Source organism: Coturnix japonica, chromosome 2 (genome assembly GCF_001577835.2).
Source record: "Coturnix japonica isolate 7356 chromosome 2, Coturnix japonica 2.1, whole genome shotgun sequence".
NCBI lineage: Eukaryota > Metazoa > Chordata > Aves > Galliformes > Phasianidae > Coturnix > Coturnix japonica.
The window spans coordinates 104,395,962-104,412,502 of NC_029517.1; the positions used below are offsets into that span (position 1 = coordinate 104,395,962).

The 16,541-nt window shown below is 44.0% G+C and overlaps 2 protein-coding genes and 1 long non-coding RNA gene across 8 annotated transcripts in view; 1 reads left to right on the forward strand and 2 right to left on the reverse strand.

Annotated features, from left to right (window-relative positions):
- LOC107310239 overlaps window positions 1–16,541 on the forward strand; it is an 18,013-nt gene continuing 1,472 nt past the window's right edge. Inside the window, exon 1 of the long non-coding RNA XR_001553536.2 lies at window positions 1–293. This is a non-coding gene — a long non-coding RNA (uncharacterized LOC107310239). The remainder of the gene's footprint in view (window positions 294–16,541) is intronic.
- Window positions 1,114–7,157, reverse strand: TCF24 (transcription factor 24). 3 transcript variants are annotated; one of them, XM_032442751.1, is made up of 5 exons: window positions 4,334–4,464; window positions 3,999–4,096; window positions 3,560–3,603; window positions 3,059–3,462; window positions 1,114–1,298 (listed from the first exon to the last, which is right to left on the reverse strand). In XM_032442751.1, exons 4-5 carry the CDS (start codon window positions 3,434–3,436, stop codon window positions 1,185–1,187), a joined length of 492 nt encoding a protein of 163 aa, XP_032298642.1. In that variant the 5' UTR covers window positions 3,437–3,462; window positions 3,560–3,603; window positions 3,999–4,096; window positions 4,334–4,464; the 3' UTR covers window positions 1,114–1,184. The 3 variants fall into 3 exon arrangements, 2 of the variants coding, with proteins under 2 accessions (XP_032298642.1, XP_015711185.1); XM_015855699.2 differs by lacking the exon at window positions 3,560–3,603 and having other exon boundaries at window positions 4,334–4,462; XR_004306239.1 differs by lacking the exons at window positions 1,114–1,298; window positions 3,560–3,603 and adding an exon at window positions 4,988–7,157 and having other exon boundaries at window positions 3,436–3,462; window positions 4,334–4,430.
- The window catches only part of PPP1R42 (protein phosphatase 1 regulatory subunit 42), a 17,231-nt gene continuing 7,954 nt past the window's right edge, over window positions 7,265–16,541 (reverse strand). For 2 of the 4 annotated variants that reach the window (XM_032442749.1, XM_032442750.1), the window contains exons 6-9: window positions 15,169–15,286; window positions 14,409–14,537; window positions 13,670–13,823; window positions 13,092–13,288 (exon numbers count right to left, since the gene is read on the reverse strand). In XM_032442749.1, coding sequence (XP_032298640.1) covers window positions 13,255–13,288; window positions 13,670–13,823; window positions 14,409–14,537; window positions 15,169–15,286 — 435 coding nt within the window. In that variant the 3' untranslated portion in view covers window positions 13,092–13,254. Of the gene's footprint in view, window positions 7,394–11,547; window positions 11,577–13,091; window positions 13,289–13,669; window positions 13,824–14,408; window positions 14,538–15,168; window positions 15,287–16,541 lie in introns of those variants that run through there. The other 2 variants (XM_015855696.2, XM_015855697.2) reach the window with 2 other exon arrangements.

Sequence of the window (16,541 nt, forward strand, 5' to 3'; positions counted from 1 at the left end):
GGTCGCTGTGGTGACGGCGGGTTGGCCGTTAAGGGAGCCGAGGGATGGGGGAGTGTGAGCAGCCTAAAGCTCCAACCGCGTTTTATGGCGTCATGTGGCGCCTTGTTCAAAGACTGAAGTGGTGAAGGAGTGCTCAGAACAGTCTAAATGCACTCCTAAAATTAACAGCCAGAATTAACCCCTTTCCTCTGACAGCACTGAGACACCCCGTGACTTTATTATCAGACTTCACCCTGTGCGATTAGAGGCAGCAGCGATACAGATCTTGCAGCTCCACAAACACATCATGTCCAGTGAGTAATATTTAATGCTTACCTTGACAATAGCAATACATGAGCAGTACAGCGTTTTACAGAGCAGATACATTAGATGCTATTGGTGCCTTCAGTACTTGCCTAAATATAGGAAATGTTGTGGTGAATGACGTGCTGTGAACAGGCCAGCTCTCAGGGCACGTTCACCTGTGAGAGGAGTCTATTTGATGTCTTGAGTAACAGTTCTGGGGTAACACTTAACAACATGTCACATGCAACACAAGGCTATAGATCAACACAAGCAATACTTAATAAATGGAACTACATTTAATCTGTAGAGCAGTCTGTGTTAGTTGTATTCGTCTGGGATACGTTTCAGTACATCTTCAAGTGAGCGTGCACCCCATTTTCAAAGAGCTCTGTGCATTTATGAACACCTGATGCAGGATGCAGGCATGACCTGACTGTGTCTGTGAGGTTTCTGCTATTGGTTTCACACCACAAGGAAAGCACACACTTGTTAATGGCTATTTGCAGACTTGTTTGCCATTTGCTTTTCTCCAGCGCTCACACTGCACTCAGCCAACATGCATTTCCCCATCTCCATGTACCTATCAGCTTCCTGTGCAGAGGCAGATGAGAGCAGCTGTTGTCAGCAGTCTCACCCTCTGTTGCTGTGCTGTCTGTTGGTGCTGACAGCAGCTGCCTTCTCCTCTTGCCCTGGTTCAGACACCAGCAGTATCCTCAGTGGTGGAAGCCAATAAGTGGCATTAAGTTAATGAGGTATGAAAGATCTTTAACAACCAACTCCTTCTGATCCACAAACAGTGTTTCAGGAATTATGGCTTGCTGATGTGAATTTTTTTTTTTTTAAATTTAAATATATATATGATGTAATAAATAATTTCTTTTTTAAAATGAAAAGGGAGACTATGGTTGTGAATTAGTTGATGCTTCTCCTTGGTTTGTGCTTTCTCCTTGTGCCGAGTGGTTCAAAAACTGTCCTGTTGCTCCAATGTACAGCCTGGATCGCATCGGCCATTTCTGCAAGAGAAGAACAAGCACCGTGCTGAGACAACCAGGGTCTGAGCCCAAAAGCAGAGCTCTGAGTGCTGATGGAATCGTGATACAAGGAAGTAGGAAGCTTTTAAAATTAAGACACTTTGTGGAATAAGCTAGCACCTCTTCTCTGAGCAACAAAGATAGCTCTAAAACTGGAAGGGGCCTGTCAAAGCATTAGCACTGTGTTAAATCTCAGCCCTTCTATTTAAAGACATAAAGAAGCAGAATGTTTGCTCTTGGAAAGACCCAAAGATCTTATTTGGTATTTTTATTGCAAGCCTGATGTTATGAATTCATCTCTATTAGGGCATCGGAGACGTTACCTAACTTGAAGTTATTAACCCTGCTTCCTGTTTAGCATACACACAACAGCACCTGAAAGCTCTAGTTTCATGTTATTTGTATTTACTGTGCTTGACACAGGAATGTTGTTACAGCCCTTATCTACACCGCTCTTCTCATATCCCCTGCATTTACATTGAAGCATTTACTGTGGGACACTTCTGTTCTCGTTCCAACTCAAACATTAATTTACTACCCAAAATATCAGAAAGTTTGGTTAGACCGATAGGATCTCTGGCAAAACTGCAGGTAAGTGACACGTAAATAGGATTATCAGAAAGAACTGCTGAATGAATTGACTGTTGCTGTATTCCAGTAGCCTGAGAAACGTGCAGCTGGATCATTTAACTGCTTTAATGGCTATTTTTCCTGCCAGCGGTAGTTGGCAGCTGTTGAGAAGAGCTGTGAGACCCGCGTCCCCTCGCCCCGGCCAAGCGCACTAACTGGAGCTAGCGACAGCTTATGTTGAAATACATCCCTGTGTTTATTTTTTTTCCTCTTCAATTATGGCCATTTTCTGATTTATGTCAAGGTTTTGCTTTCCTAATGAGCCTGCTGATCATCCACGTGGGCCGGGACGCCTTACATTCGCATCGCGCTTTTACCACAACCGAGAGTGTGAACAAGGAGCTCTGTGTGACTCGGTCACTTAAGAGGAATTAAGGATTACTTCACAAATTAATCACAATTAAATCATTCTGAATCCATCAGCCCCTTAATAAAAGACAAGCAGTGCGCTAAGTCACTCCCTTCGACCGGAGCCAAAGAAAACACCTCGCGGCATTTCAGCATCACATCAGTCACTGTGCTTGGAAGCGGCTCCCACCCCCAGGTAGTCCCTAACTAACAGGAATCCCCCTTTCATGTCCTCTGCATCTCCAGGACTGGTGTTGGATGAAGGCAAGAGAAACAGCAGCGTGTACCAACTACGTGAAGTAAATACATCAGAATAGCAGTTTCACAGGAGGAATTAACGCACGGCCAGTAATTAATGCCTTATTCCCTATCTTGGAGAAACTCTGCAGACACTGCTGAGCACTGCCTCGACCAGGATGGAGCATTTCACACCTCAGTGCTCCCACATTGGTTCTGGTGGGTTTGGTGCGGGTCTGCCAGGCTTCCCATGGACACCGAGCAGATACAGGCATTTCCCTTCCAAGAATGGACTCCCACTGCACCTGGACGTCAGCTATGTCTGATATTTCTGTGACAAGTCCCTGAAGGAGCACAAACACCAGCAACTCCGGGTATTTCCACCCGGCCAGCAGCACCCAGCTGTGTGGTTATACGGCTCTGGCAGACTCCACTAGAGCAGTCTTTCTGTGCATGCATCCTAGCGAGATAAATCAGCCTGCAATCACCAGTTCTGTCTGAATATTAACAGCAGTTTGCTGTCCTACCTTGACAGGATGGAGGTACCCGTCCCCTCGCAGGGCTCCCAGAGCCTCTCCTGGAGTCTCCTCCTCGTCCTGGAGGCTGCGCGTGAGGTGCGCGATGTAGGTGGTGGCCAGGAGGAGCACATCCAGCTTGGAGAGCTTGGTGTCGGGCGGCACGGAGGGCAGCGTCTTCTGCAGCTCCAGGAAGGCATGGCGCAGGGTCTGCACCCGGCTGCGCTCCCGTGCGGCGTTGGCAGCCGCGGGTCGCCCTGGGCCCGTCCCAGCCCGCTGCCCAACTGCGGGGGGAAGGCAGGGGCTGCTGCCGGCAGCTGGAGGGGGCAGCGACTCGGGCTCCAGGCTCAGGGTCTCCTTGCGGGCCTCAGGTAAATGCCTACAGTCCATGGAGGGCTTCCCCAGTGCGGAGGGGCCTGTAAGTGACAAGAGTGTCCATGAGGCTGGCAGCTGTGGCTGAGGGCTCATGGTGATGCCAGGCCAAAGCCACCCGAGCTCCTCATCACCCCTTACCTCAGGCCCGCTGTACTCCCACTGCGTTCACACTGCAACACCATCTGTTGCAGAAAGGTGTTCTTTGCAGATGTGAAGGGGATAGAGCCACAGAACACAGCACCCATGTTCTGAAGGGGAAAGTTCGATGGTTCAACAGACTGGTAACAGTGTCTGCGTGTCCCTGTAAACCCAGCATCACTCAACCCTTTCTGAGCCTGTCCTATCGCTTTCGTTTTCTAACTTAAGACTCAGAGTCCTGTAAGCTGTATTTCGGCCATTGGGGGGCAAGAGAATCATGCAAAAACAACAGCAGAAACCTTCCCTTGAGCAAAGCTGCAATAACTGCTGAAAAATCTTTCCCAGCTTCCAGAACAGACTGTGTCAAACTCCTATTCCTTGAGCTCATGCAGTTCCCCATCAATGAACACTCCATCCGTGTTCCCGCAGTGAGCCATACCTGAGGCAGTCGCTCTTATCCAAGCAGAGCTTCTGGGCAGCTCCCGGCTTCCCTGCCCTGCAGATCTCTGTGCTGCCTCGGGCCAGCAGCAAAGGCACCTTATTAAAGGAAAGACGACAGGATTGTAAACATCTAAATACAAATCGATACACGTGAATGACTGAAGGTCTACATTTACAGAAGTTCAACCTTTATGCTGCAGTGTTTCAGCCCCACACTGATGTGCCCAGAAGTCCCAGTGCTACCACAGCAGCAAAAAAGCCCCAGCACAACACTGCAGTGTTGGTGTGTGACAAACACAGTATATGTGACAAACAATATAGAAACACACATACCCAAGCACCTCATCTCCTCATGTGTCCCTCGCAGACTGGAGCTTCACATCTGCAGGGGACGAAGTGCTGGGCCTGAGGAGAAGCAGCAGCAATTCACCTGTGGAAATCAGAGCGTTCATCACCCCAACTTTCTGCCTCGTGCTGTTGGCTTCCTACTGAGTGCACACAGCAGCGGCCTGGGACAACGTGACGCCCAGAAAACCAGTGTGTGTGTGGGGATGTGTGCGCATTTCTGCTCACATCCCATCCGCTGCAGTTTGCTACCCTGGCACCTGTAGTCCCCAAAACGCCACTGCTGAAAACTAAAGCAAATTAAAGCAGGAGGTTTGGGGGGTTTAAGGCAGTGAAACGTTCCCCTGAGCAGTGGGGCACAGAGCAGGCAGGGGGACCCGGAGCCAGCGGCGTGGTGTCCCATGTCGGCATTCGTTCCGATGCACTTCAGCTGCGTTTCTCAGGTGTGCAGATGTGCCGTGCTTCACACGGCATCGCAAAGCCAGCATCAGTTCGAGACTTGGATAGTTTGCAAAAGAAAACAGCACAACGCTTCCTCATTGCTATGTGCTGCGGGAAAGAAGCGGGGATGAAGGAAAGAAGGGAGAAAAAAAAGAAGAAAATAGAGCGAGAAGCCCCGACGTGACACCGACCCGCACTTACCGTTCGGCCGCACCAGCCGCCCGCCCGGCCCGGCCCCTTTATAACCCGGCGCGGGGCTGGACGCACCTGGCCCCGCCACCGCCCGCGGCCAGCGACCGCCCCCCGCCGCGGGGGGAAGGCCCGGCCCGGCGGCTGCGGTTGGGCTGCGCCGCGGCGTGGGTTGGAGCGGCGGGACCGGGGTCAGACGGTGTTTGCAGCGAGTTTGTTCCCCGCCGCATCGCTGCGTCTCCCTCCGGTTTGTCCGACGGCCGTTCGTCCGTCCGCGCTGTCCCCTCCGAGCCGCGGGCGGGACGAGGTGCGAGCGGGGCCGGTTTGGAACCGAGCGGGGCCATCGCGGATCGGTGACGCTAATGAGGAGGGACGGGGCAAATAAACAGCGAGCGGATCGAGTTCTCCCAGAAAAACATTGTGAATGGAGCCTGATTTCACGATAACGCGGCCACAATAAATCACGCCGTGGGCGCAGCAGAGAAACGAAGCCTGAGCAATTTGTCACCGCTTTTGCGGCCGAGAAAATGAAGAAGTCAAACGCTGGCTGTAAGGGGAGCCCGGGAAGGGGCGCCGTGGGGCAGCAGAGAGGGGCTGGCCCCGGCCTCGGGCTGCTCGGCTCCTGCGCTGCCCAGCTGTGCGCGGTGGCGCGGGGCACGGGACCTGCAAGGAGAGTTGGGTCCAACTCCTGGCTCCACGTACAAAATCCAAACCCTACGTCTGAGACCGCTGCCCGAGCTCCTTGAACTCTGGCAAGGGTATTGAATAGGAATAGTTCTCTGCCCTTCTTATGTTGATGCACCCAACCCTGCACACGGTGCTTGAGATGAGGCTGCACAGCACAGAGTAGGACAGTCCTTTCCCTCACCCATCCAGCAGCTGGGCCCATAAGAATGATGACTGTGTCTCCCTGGAGGCTGATGGGGCCCCCCCAGCAGCTCCTCTTGCCTTCCCCGATGGCCACAAGTGCACCCTATCGTGCACACATCAGGGGGCTGGTTCTGCCGTACCCCAAGGCAGCGTCCTTGCCTGCCCAAGACACATCCACTCAGAACAGACTTTTAACTTTGTGCATTGCAACAAGGAAAACGGATCCAATGATTTTTCCTTGCATTGACTGTTCAAGGGCTGCTGCAGTTGCTGCTGCTGCTTCTCTCCCAGAGCAGTGCCTGAGTTTATCCCTTGCTTTACCTTCTACAGCGTATTTCAGATGTGAGAAGTGCCTCGGTCACAGAAGAGCCACGTTTCAAGTGTGATTTAGGCAAAGAACAGCTCTGCTGGAGGCAGTGTGATCTCTTTGCAGGTACGCGTTGCTCCCTTCATGTCACGCTGCTCTCTGCTTTCAGAGCTCAGTGTGAACACCCGTGGCACTTTGCTCCATTTTGTTCTTTTTCACCCATTCTTATTTCTCTGATAAGAACTTAAGAAATGTGTTTGCCTGCTGATAAGGTACAGTGCCAATATTAACAGTACTGACTGCAGTGCGGCGTGGGCTGCTGGTCTGGGGAAGCTGTGTGAAGCCCCACGGCCCATTCCGGACAAGGAACTGCTCAGAACACTGAATGTAAAAGGGCAGATCCTGATTTCCTAATTCAGGGAGGATTCTTTCCTTGTTTCAATGAGAGTCTCAAGCGCAAGACATTGTGCGGACATTCAGAGAAACTCCATTAGGGAAGTTTTCATTCCAGGGGCAATTTGCAGTCCATACTTTCCTTATCCGTACGCTTGGAGTTTTCCTGTATCTGAAGACCTGAGCGCTCATCTAATTACTCAAATCAGTGCAAAGCAGCCCAACTCAAGTCCCAGCTACATAGAACAGAAGCTGAAGTCAAATTAATGTGCGATATTCCCAATCCAGGAATCATCGGTGCAGACACCATTGGTCTTGTTGAGCTTTCTTCTAACTATCCCACTTCATTTACCAGAATCTGGAAAAATCCTAATAGTGGAAATAACTTTATAGGACTACAACTCTTCTCACACATCATGTTCTGACCACTCTCTTCTTGCGCTATGGGACTATTAGCATGCTCTGCCTTGTGGTTAAGAGTGCCATAGGTGGAAGTACTGTAAGGCACTGGTTAAAGGAGCCTTATTTCCTGAGGAAGGTTAAGCAGAAGACAACTAGTTTAGCCCACTAAGTGCCAATAGTTTCACATGACTGCAATACAGAACGTCTCTTCTAGGTAAACTGGCAGTCACCTTACATTTCGGAATGCTCTCACAAGGTTCAACATACTGAGTTTTATCTGCTTTTTAGATGATCAGGACTCAGAGAGCATATTCAAGTAGATGTCAAACCTTTCTTTTTTAGTTTCGAGAAGGAAAAAAAATCCAATAGTGGCTGACGGTGCCTCCGGTGACTTCTAACTTCTAGAAACTTCTTGGCTCTGACATTACTTCAGGTTCCTTCTCAACCTGCATCAGAGAGATCAGAGAAGAGAGATCAGACCATTAAGCCAGAAGCACAATGCACCAAAGCTGTCACTGCTTCCGGCTTCACCAACGTGTCTCAGGACCACACAGCGTTCCTACAAATGTAATCAGTGTTACCAAAAGCCGCAGGTGAAAAAGGAACAAAGAGTGCCTGGCCCTGCCCTGTTGTGAGGTATCAACCCAGCCTAATTTGGTGATCTGGGATATGATATGAAGGGGCCCTTAACACGGGGCTTTTTCCATGTACGCCCAGAAATGGCGATAGCTGACAATTTGGTCAGCCATCGTGTTTGTGTCAAATACTGCTAACATTCAAGTTCCACAAGAAATAAAACCTTGCTAACAGTCAAAGCAATTTCTCATCTAAATGAAATCAGATAAGACTAAGTCGTTTATTCCAAAATATTTTACTACAAATGATGTGTAACTGATTGCGTCCAACTTTACTAGACATGTTCTCAGTGATTAATGTGGCACTCTAATATATTAACTCTCTAAGAAAGGAAGATCTTATTGCTCCAAGTCTCTCTCTGAATTGAATTGTTAGTTTGCCACGTGGGTCATTTCACTGCAGGCTCTGGCTCTTCTTGGTTTGGACGCAGCAATGAATTGTGCTCAGAATTAAGGGAACAGAAAGATGTCGTTATTGCTTCAGTCTCTGCTTACAGCGTTACTTGAGATGGAGAGAGATTCCAGTGCATCTTTATGTAGCACTGAACTTTTACAGTCCTTCAGGCTCAGGTGACTAACAAAACAAAAACACTTTCCAGCGAAGTGGAATGGATTGTTGGTTACAATCGCTACACATTACATCCATTTTTAGTGACTGTAAATAGGTATTGTTGAAGTGTCATCAGTTTCTGATCCACATTCACAGTTCATGTGTATTCAGAGATGACAAAGCCTAAGTATCCCTACATATACTCTAAGATCAGAGGAGCATCAGCATCTTTATGGAAAGGCCCCGTCTCAGACCTCCCAGGCCTGTGGTCCCTGTAGTGGTTTTTGGTGGGAACAAGCATCAAGAACAGTAGATGATGATTGAGCTGGAGCCACTCAGGCAAATCTGACACATCCAACTCTTTGCAGCTGGATGTGATGCAACCCAGAGTGCTGTGAGAGCCAGCCAGTGTCACATGGAGAGGGCTCTCATGGTAATTTAAAGGTGGTGGTGAGCCACAAGGCAGCAAAAGAAATCTCACCACATACTGATGTTGTCTGCCCTCGCCTCTGCCCACAGGAAGGCTATGGAACAAATCTTCCTGAAAGGGAGTTTCAGGCATGCAAAGGATAAGAAAGTGATTAAAAACAGACAAATAGTGAGGGAAATTCCAAGTGGGTGTGAGGGAAAGACAAAAATGACATTTGTGCAGCACACCGGGTTGCCCAGTCTGTGGTATCACCATCCTTGAAAGCTTTCAGAACTCCACAGCAATCCAGTCTGACTTCAAAGGCATTAAGTAGGCAGTTGTAACAGTAGCATAGAGATGGTGCTGTTTTTAAGCCCACACTTCACGTTTTCCACCCACAGTCATAGATTCAGGCAACAGTGCCACTGGAATACTGGTGCTTACATGGAGCTTGAAGGACTTTGGAAGTTTCCAGGTTATATGAAGAACAAAGGTAATATTTTACTTATTGAAAACTTGCTGTCATTCATAATACATAGGAATTCAGCAGCCATTGCAACATACGTTCATAAAACTACACAACTTCAAGTTGACAGGGTTTGCATTTTCACAAAGCAATTGAGGTGCCCAGTGACAGATGCATGCGCTGAAATGCCTCAAACCCACTATGCTCAGTGCTGACTTACAAAGTGTCTGGTAGAGGCCGTATCTGCTCAACTCTGTGATTTTTTGTTGGCTCTCAATGGTTCCTAGAGATTTTTTTTGAACAACCTGGTCTAGAGGGAGGTGTCCCTGCCCACAGCAGGGGTTGAAACCAGATGATTTTAAGGGTCCCTTCCAACCCAAACCTTTCTGTGGTTCTACAAAGCCAAACGGTGAAGCAGTGTTTATATCGCTGCAGTAAATGAGTGTATTGAAACTGGCTTCAGCTGCAGAGCTTCCACTTATGTGGTCTTGGATGCATCTCCTAGAAGAGGAGGCAGACTAATGCAGGCAGATGTGCCCCTGCCATCCTGTTGACAAGCATGCAGCTCCCATTGAGAACATGCCTGTAAGGAATGTGCTCATCTGGATGTGGAGGGGGTACGTGTGGTCTGGCTCATCAGATCTGCACCTTCATTCAGCGATCTGAAAAAGGATTTATTCTTTTCAAGGGTACAGTGCGTCTTTCAACATGTGTTCTATTACTGCATGAAGTGTTCCATGCTGTATCCAAAGACCATTTCTCTTTCCAGTTTTGGACACAGACAGCAACACAGAGAACCAGAATGGGAAGGAAAGAGGATAATTCCAAATCAGCAACCTGCAGGTAAATGGCAGAATTCATGACCAAAAAGGGATGCCTTCTATCACTGTCTTTGTGATGCTCAATGATGTGGCAGTGTTAGATATCACAAGTTTGGCGCATATGAAAAATACTTTTTTGGAATAACTACTACTGAAACTTAGTTTCGACAGAAGATCACAGCATTTGTGTATAATCTTACATTTGTACTGATAGATCATCTTCTGCCTTCTAAAGAGATTATGGATTATCACATGAAGAATCTTTCAGCACTACATGTAGCAAAACTGTAAACATGGATAAAGAAAATACCATAAAGGTACGCAGTGCCATGGCTTTAATGATGGTCCTCTGAATGCACTCCCACTGTCCTCTGCAGGTACTGAATCTCCTCCAGAAAAAAAAGGTGAGCAACCACTCAATTGTCTGAATTGCCAGTTGCATCCTTACAGCGACATGCTCACAAGCTGATGTCCAGCCCAATAGCTCTGCTGCAGCAGTGCTACTGCAGAATTTCATCTCTTCATTTTTACAGTTTAACTTATCTATCGTTCCACCGACTCCTCTTGTATCCCACATCATGGCTTTCACGTCCCATCAATCACAAGAAAACTCCTTGCGTTTCTCTTCCTCAGCCTTCATAATTCATTGTCAATTGGTACATTCTAGACCTCAGTGAGAAGATGTTGACATTTTTCCTTCCACACCCCCACCAAGGGAAGGCAGTGAGAGGGAATGTAGCTGCTGCAAAAGGCTCTCCAGGCCAGTTGGAAAACGTGATCTCAGCTTTGCCCAAGTGCTCTGGCCGGTATCACCAAGTACTTAATGCACCTAACTCTGAATAGGGTTGAAGTACTTGCAGGCAATTCCATGGCTAAATGCAGCCGGAGGGTGCACAGCTAAAACTTCACTTATTTGCATCTTAACTCCATAGTTCTCCTTTCTTCCTGAAGACAAGTCTGAAAGTATTCCCTATTTTTGAAGGTGCGGAAGCGTGCTAAAATTGATGTTCAGTAAGAGAATGATACTTTAGGTTGTGTGGAGGTAATGCTCCTCTCCTCCCTCCCCCAAATAAGAGAACTATATTCTCTAACACAACGTAAGTGCATGATTCTAAGTTATGTTTTGGGCACACAACTGATACTGATAGAACTAATACAAGTTCCTTTAACTACGCAGGACTGACATGGTTGCTAGGAGATGGCTTATGATTAGCTGACACAATCTAGAGTAGGAATTATAAGTCAACTGTATCATTTAAATACATTGCCATATTTTCTAACACAGAACATACATTGGAGAGACAAAAGGTGACTTTCCCACCGCATTCTGAACTGCAAACCTATAACAATATTTACCTTAATGAGTAAGGAAATGTGGGCAGGAACTGCTGGTTACAGTTTAATTTTACAACATCAAAATTTCAACAACTTCCCTATTCAGGGGAAATTAATAACAGTGTTTCCCATTGGAAGGTATTGAGTATCTTTAAAATAGTTATTTGTTTTCTTTTAATTAATTCCTGCCAATATCTCTAAATGTTCAAAACTGACTCTTAAAATCCAATATGAAGTTGCTATTGTTTTTGTATTATCAGAAAAGAAAGATTAATGACACATCTCAGTAATTGAGTAATAAGTGGCTTTCTTCATTGTTCAGGCTCTATGTAATCCTCAGTGGATCTTAGATGTAGGTTAAAAAGGTTTTTAATGCCTGTTTTGCAGTTGCCAAGGGTCAAAAATCACCTAGCCTGTATAAAGAAAGAGGAAACATCTGTTGGAATAATTTATTTGGCTAACACAGAGGGTAGGATTAAAATTCACTGATTTCTTTGGTCTGATACTGAATTTCAATTAAACAATGGAAGTAATTGTTCAGTTTGACAAAATTTCCTTTGCTTCACACTTGGGCACACTTGTGCGTATCACTGATTACTGAATCTGACTAGGGAATACTCGGATTTGTGATTACTTCATGTCTGCCTGCACTCCAAGAAAGAATATTCTTGCATTTTGACTTGTTTTTCATCTTCCTAAACATTTTAAAGGATTCACAGACCATCTACTAATTCTCAAGACTCTTTGGTTTCAATGAGAATGTCTTAAGATGAGCAATTACACACTGTGGCATCCAGGAGAAGAGTCCTACCTTCCAAGCTTGTTTGAACTATCAAATGCCTGGTGTCTTACTGTTGTTCACTATAATCTTTATGTGAATCAAGTTAAAAATAAAGACAGACTGAATAGAAAATGCAGTCTTTGCCTTTCTAGAGTCAAAAGGAATTTCAAAAGGGCTACAGTTGTACTCCAGCTTCCTAATATTGGCAGAACTTTTTCAAGCTAAGAAGCTCATCAGTTGAGCAGCTTTTTAACATAATAGAGTAGAATCAGAATGTTTTGCTTAAAGGGAGATAGCAGAAGTTCTTTCACTGAAGAAAGTAAATTGGAGGTACTGTACCCGCATGCTCCATTCTCCATCAGTACTAAAGGGCACGGTAAATGAGAGCTTAGTTTTATTCAGCCTGGCTCAAAAGACAAAATACCAATAAAGATGAAATGTAGGCTGACAGAACACTGAGTGTTAAGCTTATTTCACAAACGAATGCCTGCAGTTCTTGTTTTTGAACTTCTGCATTGCTATGTGCCTTCTGCATCGGGAAAAAAATAATCAAGAGTAAGTATATTTGTGAGTTTCTTCTTAGAACAGAATATATCCATTGCCATATGAAGAGCAAAACACTACTTCACAATTGATTTGTAATTCCTCGTCCCTACCTTAAGGGAACAAATCAAATCCAATCAGAACAAATAATTGGGAGCATAATAATAATAATAATAATAATAATAATAATAATAATAATAATAATAATAATAATAATAATAATAATTCCCGAGCAAATGGGAAGTGATAAATAATCAAGAATAAAATATTGTTAAATGTTACACAATCAAAACTTCAAACCTTCTAATAAATTCTGATTTGAATGCAAACTAAAATGCTACATTTAGTGCTTTAGTTACAAAAGAATAGCAATGTCATTTAAATTTGTTTGTTTTACATATAGGATTACTTAAACACTGTTGTTGTTGTTGTTGTCCTGTAGAGCTGATAAATAACAAAAGAATTAAATGACAAGTGATATTAAAAGACTGGAAGGAGTGGTGTTAGGTTTCAAATGCTGAACTAAACAGAAACACTTTTAACAGTTAACGCTGGAAAAAAACAAGGTCCCAAATTGAAATCTCCATTAGATTTTATTCCCACAGCCGTGTTAGAGCTGGCAAGGATGCCTTTGTGTATAGGGAACACATACGCTGAACTCTAAATTGTTTAAGCTCATCCAATGTCTGAATGTCTGTAAGGCACAGACATCAGATTTCTTTTCTTGATTATCTCAACAGCCTTCAGCCAATGGTGCAGGAAAGTAGTCATAATACACTGAACATGTCCATATGAAGTAAGCTGTAGTAATGAAAAGTTTCTCCTTCATATAATACTGCGTGCAAAATATCAGTGTTCACCAGCATTGTTGACAGTATCTGCCTTTCTGAGAATTAACAGCTGTATCATTTTACCTTTAAGATGATGATCAAATTCTTATGACAAACCATTAACACCCGAGTACAGTTCGTACTGTTACCCAGTCTGCTGATTTGTAACCAGAAACCAGAATCTATTATCCTGTCTGACAACAAAATAAAGACAACAAACATGTCACCATTTAAAAAACTGAAACTGATCTGAGTTGCAATTCTACTTCGTGTACTTGTTTTCCACTGGCTCAGCAAGAACTGTAAAAGCAGTCCCCAAAAGAACAAAGAGGAAGATGTCTGAGGTGCCTACCTGAGATTTCCTCTGACTGATTTTTTTCCCACAGTTCCTGGCAGAGGATTTCCTCCGTCTTTGTGCATATCAGAAAGAATTAAAATATTTGTTTCTTCTATCAGAGATGGACTGTAGCTAAAAGGAAGATTAGGATGAGGTGTTCCAAAGCCAGCTGCAGAAACCAAAGAAAAAGACTAATTCAATATTCCAAGTCAAATCGTATCTATTTTAATATTTAATGTAGTTAATCGTGAGTTTTGCATTTCAAAATGAATTTGTTTTCTCACTTCAAGAACTCAGTGCCTTTTCTTTCAGGGCTTTTTTTTCTTTTTCAAGACTTTTTTTTTTTTTCTAAGTTTCAAACTTTTCCTTCTGCTAGTTGTGTATTTTGTAAAGGCCCTTCACAGTGCCGGCGGTATAAACAGATAAAGTAAGTATAGAAGTTTGATGTATTTCAGACATATTTATTGCAAAACACCCAACACTTTATTTATATATATATATATATATATATATATATGGAAAGCAGTTATGGGTATTTACAAACAATCAAAACATACCAGCTACTCCTTCCCATGATTCTGGGAGGCTGAGGTGGGGAAATCAGAACAACCCATGAGCACACTCTAAAGTTAAATTGGAAGAGTTCAGTTTCAACTCCTGTATGTCTTACCGCCACTGAAAGTCTTGTTTTGAATATATCTACTGCTAGCTGCTATTACAGTGCAGTCATGAAGTAAGTGATTAGTTTGCTTACGGAAATGTAGATAGTCCGCATGCTCATTTGTCATTCTTCCTTTGCTTTTTTTCCTGACAGCTTTGGAGGCTTTCCAATTCATTAGGAACACTCTTTCCGTGTCTTTAATTTCTTTCCCATCAAGGTATTCTGCCAAAGAAAAGAGAACATTTTCTACGATACAAGAAGAGCATCTGGTCTCTTCAAATCTTTTTTTGTTCTTGATATCCATATTTTAATTAGATGCAGGAGTGAGCTGACATACCTTAACTGAAAAAGAAAGCACCAATTCCATTTATAATGATCAAGATAAATATATATATCTGTACTCAGTTACAATTCCGATTTCATGATAAAAGACAAATGTCATACATCAGAAATTCAAACTGGTGCGGTAGAAACTACTGTCACTAAAACTCCTAAGCAACCCCCACAGGCTGACAGAGGAACAGGCTTAACTTATCTTTTAAAACTGGTTTCACACCTGGAATGTGAACACCAAGAAGTCTTACTGTCTATAACAATCTCACTAATCATCTATCACTAAAACTAACGGTTACTAGCAGCATAAGCGATGTAACAAACTGTGCAGTTGATTAGAGGAGCAGTTTTAGCTACGTTGCTCGTACATAAACTAAAAATGTATCATTTTACATAACTATATAGGACAATAATTGGCTTTGCATACACAGAGCCATTCAAGAGTGGTTAATGTGGCAGCTACTAAAACAGCAATGGTAGCAAGCAGATTCTTTGGTTGGCTATTGCTTTTATTTTTTACCTAAGGTTTGTGACTGTACAATAATCCTGTCCCTGTACTTTGGTTTGTGACAGATCGGGTTTCCTGTAAGATCCATGCTGCAGAGCTTTGTCCATTTCTTTAATACAACCTCCAAATCCTACAATGAACACAAGAACAGAATACTGTGGTTATTTTCCCTTCCCTACTGTAGAACACAATAGCAATGGGATTTGTTCCATCAGGCCCTAATCCCGCACACAGAAGTCACTTCAGTGAGATTGTCCATGTACTCTGAGAACGTGCACTCTCAAAGAAAATGGCGTCCAGCATCCCATCAATGTATCACTGCTGCACAGCAGAAATGAGAAAGTGGTTGAAAAACTGCTTTTAAGGATGCAGTGATGCCAGCTATGGAAAATTACCATTACAATTCCCACTACAATCCCACTGTTAAACTCCTACAGCAGAAGAATGACCAGATAGAAATGTATATGCATCAAGTAAACTGTGCACACCCACGTTTTCACAGAGCCTACAAGGCCTGTAAAACACAGCAGATTCCCTCTCTATTTATATATACGTAAATTGTATTTTAAAGGGGGAAAAGTAATTCCTACCCTTCAATAACTGTGGGTGGTTGGTTACAGTATTGGCCCAAAGACTGAAATTTTTGAAATATGCCTTTCTCCATTTGGGTTTCTGTCTGGTTACCCAAGGGCAGTATGACCCAGAAAAAAAACAGCTTCTCTCTTTTAAACACAATAAATTCAAGGTGAAAAGATGCAAAGCTTAGCAGACTGGTCCTTCCTACCCAGATACTCTCTGAAATTCCTTATTTTCAGAACTCCACTTAACCGTCATTATTGCTATGTTTCCTTTTATGTCTGTAAAGCTTAAGCAAAGACTTAAAACAATGTGTTTGCATGCAAGAGATTTTTTTTTAATGTTGTACAGTTGTATTAATTTGACAGAACCCACCCAGATTATGATTTGATAGATTCTAAACTGTGAAGCCCTCAGAATTTTGTACTGTGATGCCAACAACGGAGTATCTAGCAATTAGACATCTCCTGCCTCCTTCAAGTTTAGAAAGACACTCTGGGAATTCTGGATTTAGGTTCAGGTTATTAAAAAAGAAATAGGATTTAGCAAGTTTTTTTATTTATTCTTACCTGGGCATTCAAGCATCGTTATCGAAATTTATAACGTGTTCTGGATTTCACTAGTGAGACTTTTTTCAGGTAATAGTTTTGGAACACAACATGGTCTACTACTGAAATAAAATGTATACAGCTTAACTTTGATGAATGCATGCTACGAGTCCTGTAGGTTTTTGTTAGCTGTTACTTACTTGATAAATGACCCAGAACATGCTTACTCCAGTGTGTGTTTATCTAAGAGCACACTAATCC

Coding starts and splice junctions, on each gene's coding strand:
- TCF24 (XM_032442751.1), bottom strand. CDS start 3,436: ATGGACTGTAGGCATTTACCTGAGGCCCGCAAGGAGACCCTGAGCCTG. Junction 1,299..3,058: donor GGTACCTCCATCCTGTCAAG/GTAGGACAGCAA, acceptor CTTCTCTTGCAG/AAATGGCCGATGCGATCCAG.